We start from the raw sequence: 18929 nt of genomic DNA, 5'->3' as shown, positions 1-18929 counted from the left end.
CTTACTTAAACATCATATTTCAATCAGGGTGTATGTGTGTGTAAGGGTGGTGATAAGTGAACATGAAATAACAAAGATATTTAACTGAAATTCACAAAATGTATTGAGATTTAAGAGCATTTCCAACCCACTTGCGACTTGCAGTTAGGTGGGTCATGTGGTTGGGTCATACAAACTTATATTATGTAGCTGGGTCATGGGTTGGGTTATCATTTGTGAACAACTGAGTGCTAATCTCAAGTTTAGAATCTCTAAGAGATTGACAGCAGGTGTCAGCTGTTTACAATCAAGTGATTCAAAATCTTTATGTAGAATGATGTTGTCCTATACTGACCAGCCCTAGACAGACCTTATTGTTCACATGGTTTGAGCACACTAAGAAAGATCCTACTGTTCATATGGAGGACTGACCAACCTTCAAAAGATACTGCTGCCTATTGCACTGAGAACCCTAAAAATAACCCAATGAACCTTGTCCCAATCAATAATTAACATAGGCAGCAAAACAAAAAGAAAACTGAAAATAATTTGTGTTTTAAAAAAATATAGTGGTGAAATGCTAATCACAATGCCCATTAAACAGCTTACACAATCATAAATAGCAAATAAAAATTAGGTTCCAATCAGGTAAAATAAAATTCTAAAATATTCAATTTTTTTAAGTTGGATTTCTCAAAGTAGTCCTACAAAGTCTTTAATAACACTCTTTTCGTTTTTCTTTTGTTTTCTCAGAGTACTCAATAATGTAGGCTGGGTAACACTGACTGTTGTCAAACACACAATATTTGACTGGCCAGTTCAGATTGTTGACAGTTGTGTCGTAAAACCTGCCCGAGCTGTCTTTAGGTGGACGGGTCATTGCCCTGGACCCTACAGTAGAATTTCCACACAACACCCGCGCTATAATCATACATTTGCATCCTCCAGTGTAATGGTATGAGAAACGGGAATATGGGCTAAAATAAATTCCTGAAATATAATAGAATAAATTGTTAAGTCTTGATGCTTAAATTTTATTTTTAATGGTTGGATGTTATAATCTTATTTTTTGGTCTATTATTATTTGAAGAAATATTTAAAATATCTTAAAGAAAAGATTTAATTTTAAAATATAGTAAAGGTTGCTTAATGACAAAGTTAAACTTTGAACTAATTTTTTTCAGTTGATAGTGCTAATTTATCATTAACAATGTTACTATTCTGTGAATTTATTGTAAGAAATTTTTTAATAGTTAAATTATTAATAACATGTACAAAATATTCAATGAGTTAACCTTTCCCACATTTATCTCCATTGGCTGTTGGAACTCTTATGTCAAAACCTTCTTGACAAATCAAATTTATATTTTCTTTCTTGGTTCCATGGAAGAGTGCTCGTTCTTTGATCTTGTCAAGTCCTATCTGTTCCACCATATGCTTCCTCTTCCTGTTTAAAATATATTTTAATATATATATATATTAACTTTTTGTGTATTTTTTGGGGAGGGGGTTGAGGGGAAAAGGCAAAACATATTTGAAATAATTTTGGTTAAGCAGTGCATATTACTAATAATTATCAGCAATTAATTGCTTGAAATTTATAGTAAAAAAACAAATTAAGAATTATAAATTCTATATTATACATATCTTTTAAAATTAGTTTTTATTCTACAATAAAATTTAAATTAATCAATTATTTTTTAATAATATGTAAGACAAAAAACTAATTCCTTTTTATACTTTGTAAGGAACTAAGTGCTTGTGAATTTATGAACCTAAAATGATATATTTTAGTATTAATATATAAGTATTTTAAACATTATTTTGTAACTTCCACTTACAGATAGTATTTCTCCCACAATTGTTGGTTTTGTATTCGCATGATGGATCTGAGATTTGATGGCCTAAAAAATGTACTACAAAACATATCTATAATTGCTTGCCCCTCAAGGCTGTTGAGCTCAACTTGACACTGCCAGCCTAGTGACTGCCAACCTACAATACTGGGGGATAACAAAAACATAAATAAATATTCAATTAGCAGAATAAACTGAAATGGCACAGTGTGACCTAGCAGTAGAGAACTAAACTGCTAACACGAAAGTCTTGAGTTCAAATCTGGGTTCAAGTCAGTCCCTGAGTCAACCCTGCTCTATTGGGTATCTAACTAATGTTAGGGAAAATAAAGGTGGCTTGGCATAGTGCTGACCACACGATCCCTTGACATACTGAAGTTTCTGAAGCGGATCAACTCTACTTCATCTGCCACATGTGTCTTGGGCATGAATGGTAAAAGATGATGAGAACAAACCAACAATTAATAGACTTGTAAGTCTAATGGGACAGCGTAGTAGAAGAGCATACGACTGCTAACCCGAAAGGCTTGAGTTTGAATCTGGGTTCAAGATGTAGCTACGTAGCTGATTCCACTTAGTTCTGATGGGAACCTCACATTAGGGAAAGAAAAAGCGGCTGGGCATAGTGTTGATCAAACTATCCCTTTAAAGTTAGAGGTCCCAGAAACTAATGAAATTTACTTAATCTTGCCCCATACACAGAGTTTGAAAGGGAACTTTACATACTTTCACTTTTTTACATGAGCCAATGCTAGCTGGACCGTATCAGGACACTATTATTAGTTCCGTGCTCGTCCAATGACACAAACACAGCAAGCTATAAGACAGAACAAATCATCAGCTATACTCATTCATGCCTAAGATGGGGCAAATGAAGTGTATCTAACCTGACTTAGATACCCATCAAGGTGGACACAGGGCAGATGAAGTAGAATTTATCTGATTCAATGACCTTGGCATACAGGGGGATAGTGTTTTCCTAACCTGATTTAGATACCCATCAAGGTGGACACAGGGCAGATGAAGTAGAGTTTATCGGTTTCAATGACCTTGGCACATAGGGGGATAGTGTTTTCTAAACCTGATTTAGATACCCATCAGGGTGGAGGCAGAGACATCCTACAGACTCGAGCCCGGGATCCGAACTCGAGACTTTCAAGCTAGCAGTTGTTAGCTCAACCATTTGACCACACTGTCTCTTGTACACACAAATGGTGACGATATAAACCAGAACTACTTTTACTTACAAAATTTGTGCACTGAATAATGAATGCCAGTTGGCAGGGAATATTTTTGGATCAGTGAAGCATTTACTGCCAGCAAGGTGTAAAATTCTGCACCCATCATGTCTGTCATTTAATCTGGCCTGTTTGGGCTGGTGGCAAAACCTACATGCTTCATACTGTTGGAAATTTTAAAATTAACAATTAATCCTGATTCAATCAAGGTTCCCGAAACATGCGCATACAGAAAATGCGCAAAGGAAAACCACAAACAGAAAAATGTGCCAATACAAACTAATTATACCAATACATTTTAATTTTGTCATATTTCATGGTAAAGTATTTTATTTATGCTACAATGTACATGCGGTCACTCACAGTAACCAGTCTTTTTTTAAAAAAATACCATCATAATGCCATAAATGGTCCACTGTCTCTGTGATTTTATATTGATTTGAACTGTTTCTAACACTATAAAACCAAGTAATGCATACATCTACACACATGGTAACTGGAAATTTGAAACAAAAAGTCTGGTTTTTAGTTTCCGGCTCAAGGCAATTATAATTCCTTGAAGCCATCCAGTTCTGATGCATGATATAAATGGGTAAGTAATTGCAGCAGAGTAATTTACTATTCTAAAAATCCTTTCACATCCCATGGCCATAGAAGAAGTTTGGTTTTTAGTTTCCAGCTTAAGACTATTATTTTCTTGAAGCCATCCAGTTCTGATGCATGATATAAATGGGTAAATAATTGCAGCTGAGTAATTTACTATTCTAAAAATCCTTTCACATCCCATGACCATAGAAGCAGCTTAACTCTATTTTACCAAATGCCTACATACTGTTTTCAAATACAAAACACAGGTTAATATTTAAATAAATTCTCATATTTATCTAATAAAAAACCAGTTATAATGAGTTACAATTCTTAACCAACACTTGAAAATTCAGCTTTAGAAAAAAAAAGCAAGCTATAAAAAGTCTATAGCAAGGCTGACTGCAACACAAGCAGAAACAGTTATTTCTCACTAATGTTTCTTGCCCTAGAGACATGTTTATTTGTCCAGAATTTTCCTCTGACCAACACGGCATCACTGATCCTCTTTACATATGTTGAGGCAATTTAGGTCAGTGGTTTCAGTAGAAATTTAGGTATATTTAGCATGGAATGGTTTTATTTATACTATATTTTCCAAAGTATTGATAAAAAATGCTACCTCACATTCAGTACATCTGTAGAAAATGGCTTCTTTTTCTAACATAAAGTCTTTTTCACAACGAACACAACTGTAAAAAAAAATGTTAATACGACAATGAGCAAAACTGTTTACATTTCTAACATACTCAACAGGTATTTTAATTTGGATAATTATATATGTTGGTGCTAAATTTAAAAGTGGTTAAGAAAAAATAAACAGGAAGGTGGCAGAGCTATCATGGAAAGTAAATTTGTTTTAAAATGTGAGGAAAAAATGAGTTATTATTTGAACCTGGATAAGGGCACTAACTCATGTAATCAAGCATCTTGTATCACAAGACAAGAGAAATAACCCATTCATTAAGAAAACAAAAATAAAGGTCATGTTAAAGTTAAATTACATAACACACTTTCATGAATACAATAAAACTATGGGCCAAATGAGAGTACACATGATAAGATTGTGCATGAAAAAATACAACCCCTCACCTATCTTTATTTAAAAATTAATTATTCCTGGGGGTGAATCAATATGATTTCCACTTAACTACCTTATAAGATATAGAAACTTTACAGTAATAATACATACCTAAAACACTCTAAGTGACTACTTTTTTTTTCTTCTTTAGCCTTGTGTTTTAAATGGTCTTCTTTCACCTGGTTTTTTAGAAGTGAATCTAAGTCAGTTGCCACATCGACTGTGAACATATTTCAAACCACATGATAAAATTAGCACATTAATACAACACTTCTATTGATTACAAATATATTGCACAAAGCTTAGCTATCAGGAATAATACAAACCTAGCTTTTCAACAAAATCAACTTGCACAAAAGGCCTTTTCATGTTTCTCTGAAAAGTAATAAATTAGTAATGAGAGTAAAACAGTGTGGTTCCTGAACACATAAGAGATTCTAATGACTGTAATACTTCATAAAAGCTAACAGCTATCTCTAATCCTTAATACAATCCATTGTAAAACATATAAACAATATTTTTCTCATTACATTTCTGGAATCCATGAAGTCCTCATAGCAGTTTTAATACAAGCTATACACATTAAATTCCCTTACAGCAAGAGTGGATGCATTGAAACAATTGTTACATGAGACAGCTGTGATTTGATAAATTAAAAGTAGAAACAATATTAAAGTAGACATTTAAACTGAAAACTAACAGTTTGCTTTATATATATATATATATATATATATATATATATATATATATACATATATATATATATATATATATATATATATATATGTATATATATATATACATATATAGCTTGCCATGGTTGAGAGGGAACGGTGATGGTTGTTAAAATCTAAATTCCTGAGTTCAAACCTCCCGGCATGTGACTGGGAAGGGGAGAGCTAATCATCTAGGGGAGGAAACTAAATAAAACAGGAGTGGCGCCCCTTACGTGATGTGAATTTCAATTCAGGTACCCTTTCTGCAGCTTTTGTGACATAGCTGATGCCAAGCTATATAGATTAGGTAGTGTCTCTGCTTGGGTCATCAGCTGGGTGTGCGTGGGGGGGGGGGGGGGGGGGCGGGGCTTGATATATGATATGGGCAGAGTTTCTTCCAGGCAGCACTTCAGGGGGATGGCCCTGAAGAAAGTCTACCCCCCCCCCCCAACACAAAATGGAATTTACATAGAAATATATACTTTTAACAGTGTTGTCGTCCCCCCCCCCCCCCCCCCAAAAAAGTGCCCCCTTCCCGGGAAATAAAGTTTGGAAGAAACACTGTATATTGGCAACATCTGGCTCTACTTAACTTGCTGCCAAAGGTCTTTATTTCCAAGGTGCAATTTTCCAATCATCTATAAGATTCTAGACCCTCAACATATATACATACGTATATATATATATATATATATATATATATATATATATATCTGAATAGTTTATTACTAACCCTTAATCCTACAAGTAAACTTGACCCAAACAGCAATGCTAAAAAAAAAAATAATCCCTGGTTTGGTTCAATAGCTTGTTGTCCTATGGTTTTACAAGAATGACTGCATCATGTCATCTACCTGGGGACAAAACAGAATTTAAAAAAAAATTTAAATAGGAAGTACAGTACAGTTTAATACAGTTGTATACTATAACTTTGCTGAGTTTAATTATTAGTTATTCATCAATATCTTTTCCCATTTATGCCCAAGACACATGGGTAGATAAAGTAGAGTTCATCTGTTTCAATTACCTCAGCATACAATAGGATAATATGGTCAGCACTATGCCCAGCTGTCTTTACTTTCCTAAACATGTGAGTTAGATACCCATCAGAGCTGAGTGGACACAGAGATGTTCAACTGATTTGAAACCCTGGATTCGAACTCGATACTTTTGGGTTTGCAGTCTAGATCTCTACCAATAGGCCACGCCGCCTCTAATTATTAGCTACAAGATCCACACAAAACTTACTAATAGTAGTAAATTAAATATTTTAAAATATCATTAAGAATCTAGAATCCATGTAATATATTGTAACAATATAGTTATAATTAATATATCATCATTCCTTTGTGGCCCCTGGGGAGCAAAGGGCTGCAACCACACATCTCCATCAGACTCGGTTTTGGGCTGCTCCCTTTATCTGTGCCCATGTGAGCCCAGCTGTTTTCGCCTCTTCTTCAACCGTTATTCTCCATGTCTTCCTTGGCCGGCCCACCTTCCTTTTTCCCTGGGGATTCCAATCCAAAGCGTGTTTTGCGATGTTTTCTTTTACTTTTCTTAATATGTGGCCGATCCATCCCCATTTACGGGCCTTGATATCTGTCTCTATTGGCTGTTGCTTTAAAGTTCGCCACAGGACTTTGTTTGATATTTTGTCTGGCCATCTTATTTTAAGTATATGCCGTAAGCATTTGTTTACGAATGCCTGTAGTTTATCAGTATTTGTCTTCGTAACTCTCCAAGTGTCCGAGCCATAGAGCAGCACTGCCTTGACATTTGAGTTGAAAATCCCAATTTTGCTCCGAAGTGACAGGGCCGTGGACCTCCACATCGGACGCAGTGAGTTGAAGGCCCATCTAGCCTTGTTGATACGGCATTCTATGTCCTCGTCTGCTCCCCCGTCTTTATTGATCACGCTTCCCAGATATGTGAATGTGTTCGTTTCATGTAAATCTTCTCCATTTAGCTGTATGGGCAGGTCCTGGCTGTTAGTGATTCTGATGACCTGTTTTATTTTTATTGATTTTTAGTCCAACTTTGGAGGCTTCTTCAGATAGCTGATTTAGTTTGGCTTGCGTGTGTTGATGCTTGTGAGATAGAAGGCAGATGTCATTGGCAAAATCAAGATCTTCTAGCCTTTTGGTGAAACTTTACTGGATTCCTGTGTCGTTTTTTGTGGTTTTCAGCATGATCCAGTCGATTACCATCAAGAATATCATTGGCGATAGCATACATAATTAATATATAATAGATCGATATTATATAACCCTAATTAATTAATAATTAATTAAGCCTAGATCTATATGCAACAGATTTAAATTAATAGTAAATTATGGATTCTATATTTATAGTAATAGTTCTTAGTATAAGAATAGCAATATTAATATAAATATATATTAATATAATATATAGATCTAGGCCTACTTAATTTATATTAATTTATACTTTACTAGATCCTGATCTTTATATTATTATTATTACATTAATATAATTGTATATAATATATAGAATTATAGATTATAGACAATATAGTATAGTATAGATCTAATTCTATACTAATTACTAAAATACTATACATCATAAACATCAACTAGATTTAGACTAGATTCTAGATCCAGATATCTACGTTATACGTAGAGCTAAAAAATGGGAAAAGTTGGTAGCCTGGGCCTAAACCGTGAGGGTAAAAATCATACGTGAGTCTGTACTCAAGACTTCCTAAGTTGACGAAAGAAATGCGGGAAAAGATAAAAATCCAGCCAGCTGGTGATTCATTTTAGAACTGTAAACAAATGATTTTAAATAAATAATATTTACAAAAGTATGCTAGACCTTAAAAGTTTTGTGTTATTTTGTCGTTTTTTTCACCGTTCGATGTAATCACTAAACTGATTCAGTGATCAGACTGTCTAATAAGACCCGATCACCAAATGTTAGTCTTACTACATTCATTTTATTTAAATTAGGCCTATTCTTTTGTTTTGTTTGGTCAAACGTAACCATTTAAAAACTTGAAGCAGAAGTCTAATTTAATTCCAAGTCGGGTAAATCGGCGGGTAAAAAGTACACCTGGCACTGTGGGCGTAGCCAGGTTTTCGGTGTGGTGGGAGCGACGTGTAAATAATTTCTGTGCAATAAAAGCATGGCGTCTTTTATTGATGCCCCCCCCCCCCCCTCGTCACCACACCCCTTCGTAGCTTTAAAAAGTTTTTTCGCTTATTTTTCAATTAATTTTTAGATGTAAACTTAATACATAACAAATTATATTCTAGATGTGTATCGTTTTTTATACACATATTCCCCAGTATTTTAACACCCATTTGGATATTTCTCTAAAAATTTACGTCGTAATTCAATAAATTAACATTCACTTGATTTACTGACCAAAGCTTTCTCCCAAATCGTGTTTTGACACGTATGCTTAATTGTGTTGAAGGGAATTCTTTCCAACACTAAAAATTAAGAAAGCAGAAGAAAAAAAATATTTTAAACATTTCACTAAAAAAATTATGTTTGTACATCTTCACACGATTTTACTTCAGTATAAATCAAAGTAATTTTTTTTAAGCTCTGTAAAAACTGCTAAATTTTTCATAGTAGGCTGTATAAAAGTGTTAGTCTTTTTAAGCATTTCTGAAACAAAGTCATTTCAGAACAAAATATAATCAAACTCATCATAGTTTCTCTCTTTCTTCTGCATATTAAAAGCTTCTTATCATAACAGTGTTGTTAGTATGTTAGACGTATGACTGTGAGTCCACTCAGCTCTCATGGGTACCTGATTCTTGTTAGGAAAAATAAAAAACCCTGATTATAAAACTGACAGCACTATCTTTAGTCAACGAGGGAACTGAATCAGATTAACTTCTTTAAACTACAACATACTAACAATATGTTAATGACCTGCTAACAACATTTGTATTAAAAGAAACACAAAAAATATGAAGTTTCTTAGTCAACCACTTTATTGAAAAGCAAAATAAATTCAATATTCATTGAATTCATTGTAAATATTAGTGTTGTTTACAGTGATGATAGAGACAAAAATATTCTTTATATGCAACATACAACATTGTACAGATGTAACAGTGGTATAAACAGGTTTTACAATTATTTTTATTTTTTGAAACAACCTTAATTTTTATTGTCACTATGCATTTAGTAGAGTTCAAAACTAACAATGTGTAAAATATTGAATGATAATCTAGAGACATTGCATTCTCTTGAACTCAACAGCTGTATGAATGAATACTTCGTTAAAAAATTTATTATATGTTTAATTTAACGCGTGCAGAGTATATAATTGTAGAATTGTAATAGTGCAAAAAAAAAAAAAAAAAAAAAAAAAATCAAAAAAGATTTTGAGTTCTAGCCATTTTACACCTTCCTGCATTCTCATATACTGAAATTGAGATTTAGACAAATCTCAGCATTTTACTTATATATATATATATTTATATTCACACATTTTTAAAAAAATTTCTTATACATTTTCTACTTTTTTCGTTATATTACTTTCTAAGTCTAAGTATATGTTCAGTGTTTGGATTAGGATTACAGTCAGTACATATAGGTTCAGATTAGGGCTAGAACTTTGATTGGGGCTGTGATTAGCTTTTAGGTAGTGGTCACCCCTCTATGTCCAGCCAAAGTACAGAAGAGGTCTATTTTTAATGTATGCCTAATTTATTACAAAAACACTACATTATTTCTTAGAGTAGTCAATAACATAAGCTGGGTAACACTGACTGTTGTCAAACACACAGAACTTGAGTGGCCTGTCCAGATTGTCAACAGTTGTGTCGTAAAACCTTCCAGAACTGTCTTTTGGTGGACGGGTCATTTCAGATGACCCTAGAGTAGAATTTCCACACAAGACTCTAGCTATAATCATTTGTTCGCATCCTCCTGTATACATTTTTGAGTACCTGGACCAGGGGCTAAAATAAATTCCTGAAATATAAAATAAATTGTGTAATGGTGGTGCTTAAATTTTAATGGTTGGATATAACTCATTGTCTATATATTTTGTTGTTGTCTTTCTATGTCTTTACTAATAGGCTTATTTAAAGAACTTGAAAAAAAAAATAGTTTAAAGAAAACAAAACTTAAAGTAATAAAGCTTTTTTTGTTGCATTTATTTTAGTAATGTTTAATCATTTTTTACCAAATTTAGTCTAAAACCTATGGGACTGTATGTATGGACTGTAGAGTTTATGACTGCTACCACAAAAGTCTCAAGTTTGTATTCCAGGCCAGAGTCTGTAGGACGTTTCTGAGTCTACCCAGTTCTAATTGGTACCTGTCTTACGTTAAGGAAAGGTGGCTGGGCATAGAACTGACCACACTATCCCTTTATATGCCAAGGTCATATAGAAACATGAATTTTATTCATCTGCACTATGGACTACTTGGTCAGAAAGGTTATCCTTATCCTTTTATAAAGGTAGTGTTAAGATAATTTATATTGCTACAAAACAGGTTACTGAGATATGTTAGTATCAAAATTGTGCAAGTATTTGTCTTATTTGTTTAGTCTTTAAACACAATGCTGATGAAAACCTTGGGTTGAAGCATCCACTTTACCCGTTATTGTCTTTAATTTGTGAGGATAGCAACACTACCTAATTTTTAAAATTATTACTTTTTGCTTAAATTTATTGCAGTATCATTTTCAATTTATTTAAAAAGATAATTAATACCTTTTCCAAATACATCTCCATTGGCAGTTGGGACTCTCATATCAAAACCTTCTTGACAAATCAAATCAATATTTTCTTTCTTGGTCCCATGGAAGAGTGCTCGTTCTTTGATCTTGTCAAGCCCTATCTCCTCCACCATGTGCTTCCTCTTCCTGTTTAAATTAATATAATAATAAATTAACAGCAACTTTTGTGTGCATGTTTAAGAAGAAAAGTCACAACATCTATTTTAAATAAAACTAGGCCTGAGGTACAGAAGATATTAGTAAATTTTTACCAATATAAATTCAATTTTAGTAAAAACTCAGAATGGCAATTTACTTAGTTTTCTGACATAGATAATATACTTCTTTTTATTTTTTCAGTAAAATTTCAATGAAGTACTAATTTTTAACATTTATATACTTTGCACACAATTAAATTCTGAAGAATGTACATACCTACAGCAACATTTTCCCTATAAATATATTTTCATACCACTCAAAACAATATTTAACAATACATTTAAATAAAAAAATTTTTTTTAACTTCTACTCACAAATAATATTTCTCCCATAGTTGTGGTTTTTGTACTCGCTGAATTGATTTGAGCTTTGCTTTCCCGGAGAAAGTCCTAGAAAACATATCTTTAACTGCTAGCCCCTCACTACTGTTGAGCTTAACACTACACAGCAAGTCGAATGTCTGGCAATTCAAAATATTTATGATTATTACTGAAACAATAATAAAAATGCAACTTCCACCTTGTCTAAGAACCAGTTTCTAGCTATTGGATTAATACTGGTGAAAGTGCATTAAAAAGTTAGTAATATAAAAAAAAAATTACATTAGCATTCTTAAAATGTGTGTGAAAACATGCCTTGTGTTATACGATGTGCTGTGGGAGAAATATCAAACAAAATGTGATTATAACCTGTATTGTGTTATGTACATGTATAGTAAATACACCAACTAGAACTGCTGTTGTTTACCAGGTTTGAAAATTGAAAAATAAATTTACAAACCTATAGTTAAAAAATGTCAAAATTGCATTCTGCATGCAAAGCACATTTTAAAAGTTATTGAAATCTGGTTAATGTTTAAATAAGCTTAATTTTTATTGACATGAAGTGCATTCTTTGAATGTGACGCTAGGCATTCTTGTTTAAGTTTGACATAATTGATATTGATATATATAGTGATATATTTTTGGAAATAAAAAATGGCCTGCCAAAATGCATTTGTATGTAATTCTAGCAAGAACTAGATTTATAAATGTGAAAATTGATTGACCCCTTAATGTTTAAAACCCAATGCAAATGTTTACTAACTGCTTCATCATTTGCCATAGCACTGTACATCTCCCAGTTTGCAGGAAATATTTCAGGATTGGTGAAGCATTTACTTCCAACATGGTGTAGTACCTTACACTCAACATGTCTGTCATTTGATTCTCTTTGTCTGTGACAAATCCTGCATGCTTCATGCTATTATATGGTTTTTAATCAACAATTAATTTTTATCAATAAATCAAAACAATTTTATTGAGAATAAACTAACCAAATTAAGTACCCATATATGTGGGACAGCATGGTCAAATGTTAGAGGGTACAACTACTAACCCTAAAATCTTGTTTGAATTCTGGGTTCATGTCAGTAGAACATCCATGAGTCCACCCAGCTCTGATGGGTACCTAACTCACATTAAAAGTAGAGGCTGCTGAACATAGTTCTAACTACATAATTCTTAGGTCACTGAAACAGGTGAACTCTACTTCATGTGCCCCATGGACCAAAAGAGTAATTGTTTACCCTATTATATAGCTGGCAGTCGATAGAACAGATGAAGATGTTCATGTTTCTGTGGAGTAATTGTATGCTCTGCCACCTTGACTTTTCACAATGTCAATCAGGACAGGGTGGACACAAAGTCATCAAACTTAACTGAGCCCAGAAAAAAATCTTATGGCTTTTGGTGATAGAAATCACCAACTCACTTTAGCCTCACATTTTAAGTAACATTGCATGTCATACATATATATCTAGATCTAGTCAATTGCTTCTATAGTGGTGTATTGACTTGATTGCTTGTCCTACATTCCAATATCAAGTAGTGCATTTATTCACAGACCTTTAGTAACCGAAAAATTTGAAACTAAAATGTTTCCCTAACAGTTCTAAATTGTGTATCCTCAAAAGTCTAGTTTTCAGTTTCCAGTCAAGACTATTATGTCCTTAACTTTAGTGGGTATATAAATGCAGCTAGTTAATTTACTAGTATGAAAATTTTACATTGTATAATATTAGGAGTAAAAGTATAACAAACTTTTAGCTATACTTTTAAATCTGCCCAACCAAGTCTTTGTCACACCCATGTCCTAAACTGACCTAAACACCTGTTCCTTTGACCAGGATTTTCTTTCCAACCTCAATCCATCACAGAGGCTGGTTAAATATCATGAGTCAGCTAAAGATTTTACCCATTCAATACAGTTTAGTATACAAAGCCAGGATTTAATCTCAAATTTTTCCATCTAATTTTTAATTATGTCACAGAATTTTAAAAAATTATACTACCTTACACCCTGTGCATTTGTAGAAAATATCTTCTTTTAGTAGAATAATATCTTTCTCACATCGCATGCACCTGTAAAAAAGATTAATAAAATAACATGAGAAATTTTTGCATTGCTAAAATCTTGAACAGGTTTTTATTTTGCAATATTATTAAGAGATGCTGACAAAATAGAATTAAAGAGCAGCTAAATAGAATAAAATATAACTAGTGGTTTAGTTTATTAAAATAAAGAATATGGGGAGAAAATAAGTTATAGAACCTGGATAAGGGAAAGAACTCTTGTAACCAATTATTCCATGCGCACAACACAACCTATGTGTCATGACAACAACAAAGCTATCAGCTACAATAAAACATAAGACATTATTACATACAAGGTAACCCAAAGCTTGTGATAATAAAATAATACAAAGTCCAAAATTACAAGTTAAGACAAAATACACAAAGGTAGGAAATAATAAAAGGATAACCCTTATCCAATGATAATTCTAAAATTATTTTGGATGTAGAATAAATTTAATTTACATATAATTATTTGGTCAGGAATAGAAATTCTACAATGTTATAACTTACAAAATTTTCTCTAAACTGCTATCTTTAGTTTGCGTTTCTTTAGCTGAACGTTTCAAAATCTTTTTTTTCAGCTGATTATATATTAGTGAATCCAAGCTAGTTGCCAATTTATCTAAAAACATATCAAGAAGTTAAAATTAATGCAACATCTTAATTGATAAAAATATAACAAAAAATATAATACACAAATGGAATTATACAAACCTAATTTTACAATAGAATCACATTGTTCAATAGGGCACATCAAGTTTATCTGTAAATGAATAGCAAAAAATTAATACAAACAGTAAAAAATAATTGTTATGAAACAATTACATTATTATAATGTAAGTAATTATGTGTAGGCCTACTACTGATTGATTTAATAGTCATTCTACATATATTTTATTCTAGTAAGTTATATATATATTTAAGCTTAATCTAGGTTCAAATACCAGTCTAATCCATTCACTGAGTGTAAAGCTAAGCCAAATATCGTTTTAAAAAAATTCTTACATTTTTTGAATCCATGAAGGTATGAATAGCAGTTTTAATACAAACTATACATGTTTTGTGGCTGCTTTCACATGTATTAATTTCTGTTATAGGGAATGATTTAAAACAGTTTTCACACTGGATAGAATTCTTGTCAGCTGTGAATAGAATATATAAATAAAAATAAAATTAGATTTGTCAAATTGAGAGTAAATACTTCAGTTGATTCAAAAACATGAAATCATTTTTATGAAATAACATTTTTATGGAAAAGTAGCAACATTAAATACAACCGGAAATCTCTAGATCTAGCATAAAAGAAATTTTGTGATACCAATATTTAGTAATATATGCAGGGATATTTTAATGAACAATTGATAATCAAAATTTTTTAAAAAGTCAATCAATAATCAAATTATAATAACTAAGTTAAGCAATGAACAAAAACATTTTTTAGTTTAGAATGTTTTAAATACAAAAAAAATTGCACCTATAATAGGTCTACTTGCTCCAGCGTAAGTGATAGTTTTATAATGTACACAATCTGTTAAAGAGTTTTCTGAGGCTGTCTCCAAACTATTTGCATCATCCACCTCCATGTCATCAGATTGATCAAATCTTGGATCAAATGTGGCAGCCTCTATATGAGATTAATCAAAGGGAAGAAGAAAACAATTGTTTTTTTAATTAGTAAGTTAAAAATATAAATGTAAAAACAAAAACAAAAGAAAAAAATGATTCTTCAGCCAATGCTAAAAATATAAATAAAAATAAACATCCTTTCAACACCTCCCCCCCCACCCAGCCAATTTTTTTTTACCCACATGGTAATTATCTCCCTCTCATGTATACTTAGCATAAATGTTCTACAGAAGACCTAAATGGGCAGCCAAAGTATAATATAAATCTTATTTCATACTTTGCAAGGAATTCTAACCCTGATCTTTAATCTATCTTTGACCCAAACAGCAATGCCAAAAAAAAAAAAAACCTATTCCTATGATTCAATACTGTCCTATCAGTTTTATCAGTGGCTGTAGGTAGATAAAAATGGGGAACATTGTTAGTTACCTGGTATATGTGCAACATCAGATTCTTCTGTTTTCTTTGAATTCGCTTTAGAGATGATTAAATATTATTAGATTCAGTGCAGGTGTATGTATATATATATATATATATATATATATATATATATATATATATATATATATATATATATATATATATATATATATGTATGTATGTATGTATGTATGTATGTATGTATGTATGTATGTATGTATGTATATATATATATATATGAGTAGATGGATGTTATGGAAGATGTAAGAGATGGATTACAAACATATACTGCAATAATGATATTATTTTTATAATTATAATAATATTTTGAAAATAGATAGGTATGAGAAATGTAGATCTTTAATAACTGACTCAACTGATGCTAAAAACAGGCTTCTTAGATTTATATATTATGTGCCTTAAAAATCTGAGATAGTTTTCCCACTAGAAATTTTTAGAAGAGCACACTGAATTAAATTTATAGAGTTTTATTTTTTATGTTACGGTACTAAATGAATTATGGGACGGAGTGGTCTAGCAGTAGAAAGCTATACTTCTAACCCGTAAGTCTCGAGTTTGGATCCAGGTACAGGTCAGTATACCGTCCCTGAGTCCACCCAACTCTGATGGGTACCTAACTCACGATAGGGAAAGTAAAGGCGGCTGGGCATAGTGCTGACCACACTGTCTCTTCATATGCAGAGGTCACAGAAACAAGTGAACTCTACTTTACTTGCCCCATAGACCGTAAGGTTTGAAAAGGGAATTTTTACTAAATGAATTAAATCTGGTTTAAATATTATTTTACGTTTTTAAATGCACATTATGCTTTTAGAAACTTCTTCCTGGTGTTTTTTAACCTCTTGCTGTATCTTAAATCTGCTCTTACCTTGTGTTGTATATATAGTCAATATTATACCAACAGCTGAATCTTTATTTGAGAGCAGGAGATCTTTAAATTCCCTGCCAGCAGTAGCTGCTGCTTCAGCTAACTTTGTGTAGTCCAAATGCGGAGATTTTTCTATTATTTTATTTATAGCTTTGTATAATATATATTCGTGATCTGGTAATCGTTGTGCCATTTTTTATATTCTGAAATCAAATGTAAATAAGTTTGTGTTTAGATGAGTAGGATAAAATAAATTAATGATAATTAGTCAAAAATAAAAGCAAGTGATTACTGAAAAAGGAGAAGGAAAACATGATTGCTAACTCCTGGGCATATGTGGCTGGAGACCGCATCCCATCTGGGAACAAAAAAGCTCCAAAATCAAACAATTGCTGCCTTGCAAATTGTTCTTGGATGGACAATGACTATGGAAGCAAATACAGGAAGAAAATCAAGCTAAGTCAGAACTAACATGCCACATCATGCATAACATGTTAATACGTAATATTTAACTGTGTTGAAACAAAAATCTCCTTCAAAATTACAAATAAGAGCAAAGAAGAAAAATATTTTGAATAATGTTTCAATAATATAATTTTAGGCAAAATTACTTATCATAGTAATATTATAATTCTTAAAATTACTGAACAGTTGTTCTTAATTGAACATGTGTAGGACAAACAAATACAAATAATAAATATGCTAGTAATATTAATGCAGAAGAGCAATGAAAAAGAAGGTGTAATTATGTACTATGTAAGTGGAATCTAATTGTATAGGCCTATAATATAATTACTAGCAGATCATGTGACAAGAGATAGATCTAGAATTTACTTTTTAAAATTGTGTAGGCTTAAACTAAAGCTTACCTAATCTATATAGTATATACCAGTGGCGTCACTAGGTAAAGTGTCACCAGGTGTGGCACTTCGTGGTGTCACCCCCCTCCCCCCCCCCCCCCCCCCCACAAAAAAAAACAACATATATAAATGAATATTCTATATGTGTGTGTGTGTCGACCTACATCAACCTATAATTTAAATTTATGCCAAATACGCGTACATGTAAGTAAATAAGCTTTAATCACTGCAGACTTAATAGTAACCATGTTTATCTATAGTCCATTAATAATATATTTGGATGTAGTATTTTTTTTCAATAGAGTTAACATGTTTACGTCATGGTGTGACCAAATCCTTTATAATAATTGTCAATTTAACCTAAAAGACTAACATTAATTAATGGAACAGGCAAAAAAGCATTTTTCTTGTGTACATTAAGCAACTTTTATGCCTTGATGTCACCCCCCTAAATGGTGTCACCCCTCCCCCCACCTCACCCTCGCTACGCCACTGGTATACAATAATAGTTTATTGTTAAACACTTTCATTAATTTTTTAATATAGTGATGACATAGCCTTACTTATTTTAAAAAACTACCATTCAATTTATTTTATAACTTAGGCTACTTTTTTACTCTACCATAATATAGTATTAATTAAGTTCTTAGTAATAAGATCAAGATTATAGACAGATATAATTTAAAAACATACATGTGAACTGGGTAGCCTAGACTACAGACTGTTCTTCAATAGTTGTATAATATCTATAACTTTAATATTTTATAAAAACTATTAGATTAAATTTTAAAGATAAGCCTTAAATCTACTGCTATTAAATCTAGTAGATTCTATAGGCCTTAAAATTAATATTACGATCATCATCATCAAACTTTCAGTTGGCCTAGTTACTAGTTAAGTTTACAGTTAGCCACAACTATTTTTATTTGTATTATAATAACTGCTTTACTTGGAATAGCTTATAATTTTCCATTGTAAAGTGAAACTGAAACTGTTTTATAGTAGGTTTTTTTTCATTTAACACAAACTGCCATACAAACACAAACATTGACAAACAAGTAAGCCACACAGCACAAAAGCCTACATATTTACATATAATTCATAAATATAATAATGAATATATGGACCTATTTAATAACTATTTATTAATTGTGTTTTAGTTAAAACTCCTCAGGGATCGTTTTCAGAAAATCCCCACCAAAAGTAAAGTAACCCCTCCCCCACCACCATCAAAGATTATAATAAAGCGGCAGTGTACTTTCTCGAATAAGTAAAAGAAAAATTCCTGGTTTGTTTCAGTAACCTAAACTGTCCTCTGTGGTTTTACCACAAAGATTACTGCGTCATAATTAGTAAC

At 32.0% G+C, this 18929-nt stretch overlaps 2 protein-coding genes across 2 annotated transcripts; both read right to left on the bottom strand.

Moving 5' to 3' along the window:
• Positions 1-5376, bottom strand: LOC131936879 (protein mono-ADP-ribosyltransferase PARP12-like). Its single transcript, XM_059293976.1, has 8 exons — positions 5270-5376; positions 5066-5114; positions 4851-4959; positions 4281-4350; positions 3083-3237; positions 1821-1982; positions 1275-1426; positions 1-969 (listed from the first exon to the last, which is right to left on the bottom strand). The coding sequence occupies exons 1-8, from the start codon at positions 5282-5284 to the stop codon at positions 695-697; spliced, it is 987 nt and encodes a 328-aa protein (XP_059149959.1). The 5' UTR covers positions 5285-5376; the 3' UTR covers positions 1-694.
• Positions 5377-9797: 4421 nt separating this feature from the next.
• LOC131936880 (uncharacterized) lies at positions 9798-18470 on the bottom strand. The gene is made up of 12 exons (XM_059293977.1): positions 18266-18470; positions 16713-16915; positions 15833-15877; positions 15252-15401; positions 14783-14919; positions 14492-14540; positions 14288-14399; positions 13714-13783; positions 12468-12623; positions 11696-11841; positions 11158-11309; positions 9798-10408 (listed from the first exon to the last, which is right to left on the bottom strand). The coding sequence occupies exons 2-12, from the start codon at positions 16903-16905 to the stop codon at positions 10161-10163; spliced, it is 1458 nt and encodes a 485-aa protein (XP_059149960.1). The 5' UTR covers positions 16906-16915; positions 18266-18470; the 3' UTR covers positions 9798-10160.
• Between the last annotated feature and the right edge of the window lie 459 nt (positions 18471-18929).

Source organism: Physella acuta, unplaced genomic scaffold (genome assembly GCF_028476545.2).
Source record: "Physella acuta isolate Inbredline_101_S28 unplaced genomic scaffold, ASM2847654v3 ptg000193l, whole genome shotgun sequence".
NCBI classification, from domain to species: Eukaryota; Metazoa; Mollusca; class Gastropoda; family Physidae; genus Physella; species Physella acuta.
The sequence above is the reverse complement of the archived record's forward strand: the minus strand, read 5'-3'. Positions and strand labels throughout refer to the sequence as shown.

Coding starts and splice junctions, on each gene's coding strand:
- LOC131936880 (XM_059293977.1), bottom strand. CDS start 16,905: ATGGCACAACGATTACCAGATCACGAATATATATTATACAAAGCTATA. Junction 15,402..15,832: donor TGATGTTGCACATATACCAG/GTAACTAACAAT, acceptor AATCTCATATAG/AGGCTGCCACATTTGATCCA. Junction 11,842..12,467: donor CTATGGCAAATGATGAAGCA/GTTAGTAAACAT, acceptor TTGAATTGCCAG/ACATTCGACTTGCTGTGTAG.
- LOC131936879 (XM_059293976.1), bottom strand. Junction 3,238..4,280: donor ACAGATGTACTGAATGTGAG/GTAGCATTTTTT, acceptor AATTTCCAACAG/TATGAAGCATGTAGGTTTTG. Junction 970..1,274: donor TGGAGATAAATGTGGGAAAG/GTTAACTCATTG, acceptor ATTATATTTCAG/GAATTTATTTTAGCCCATAT.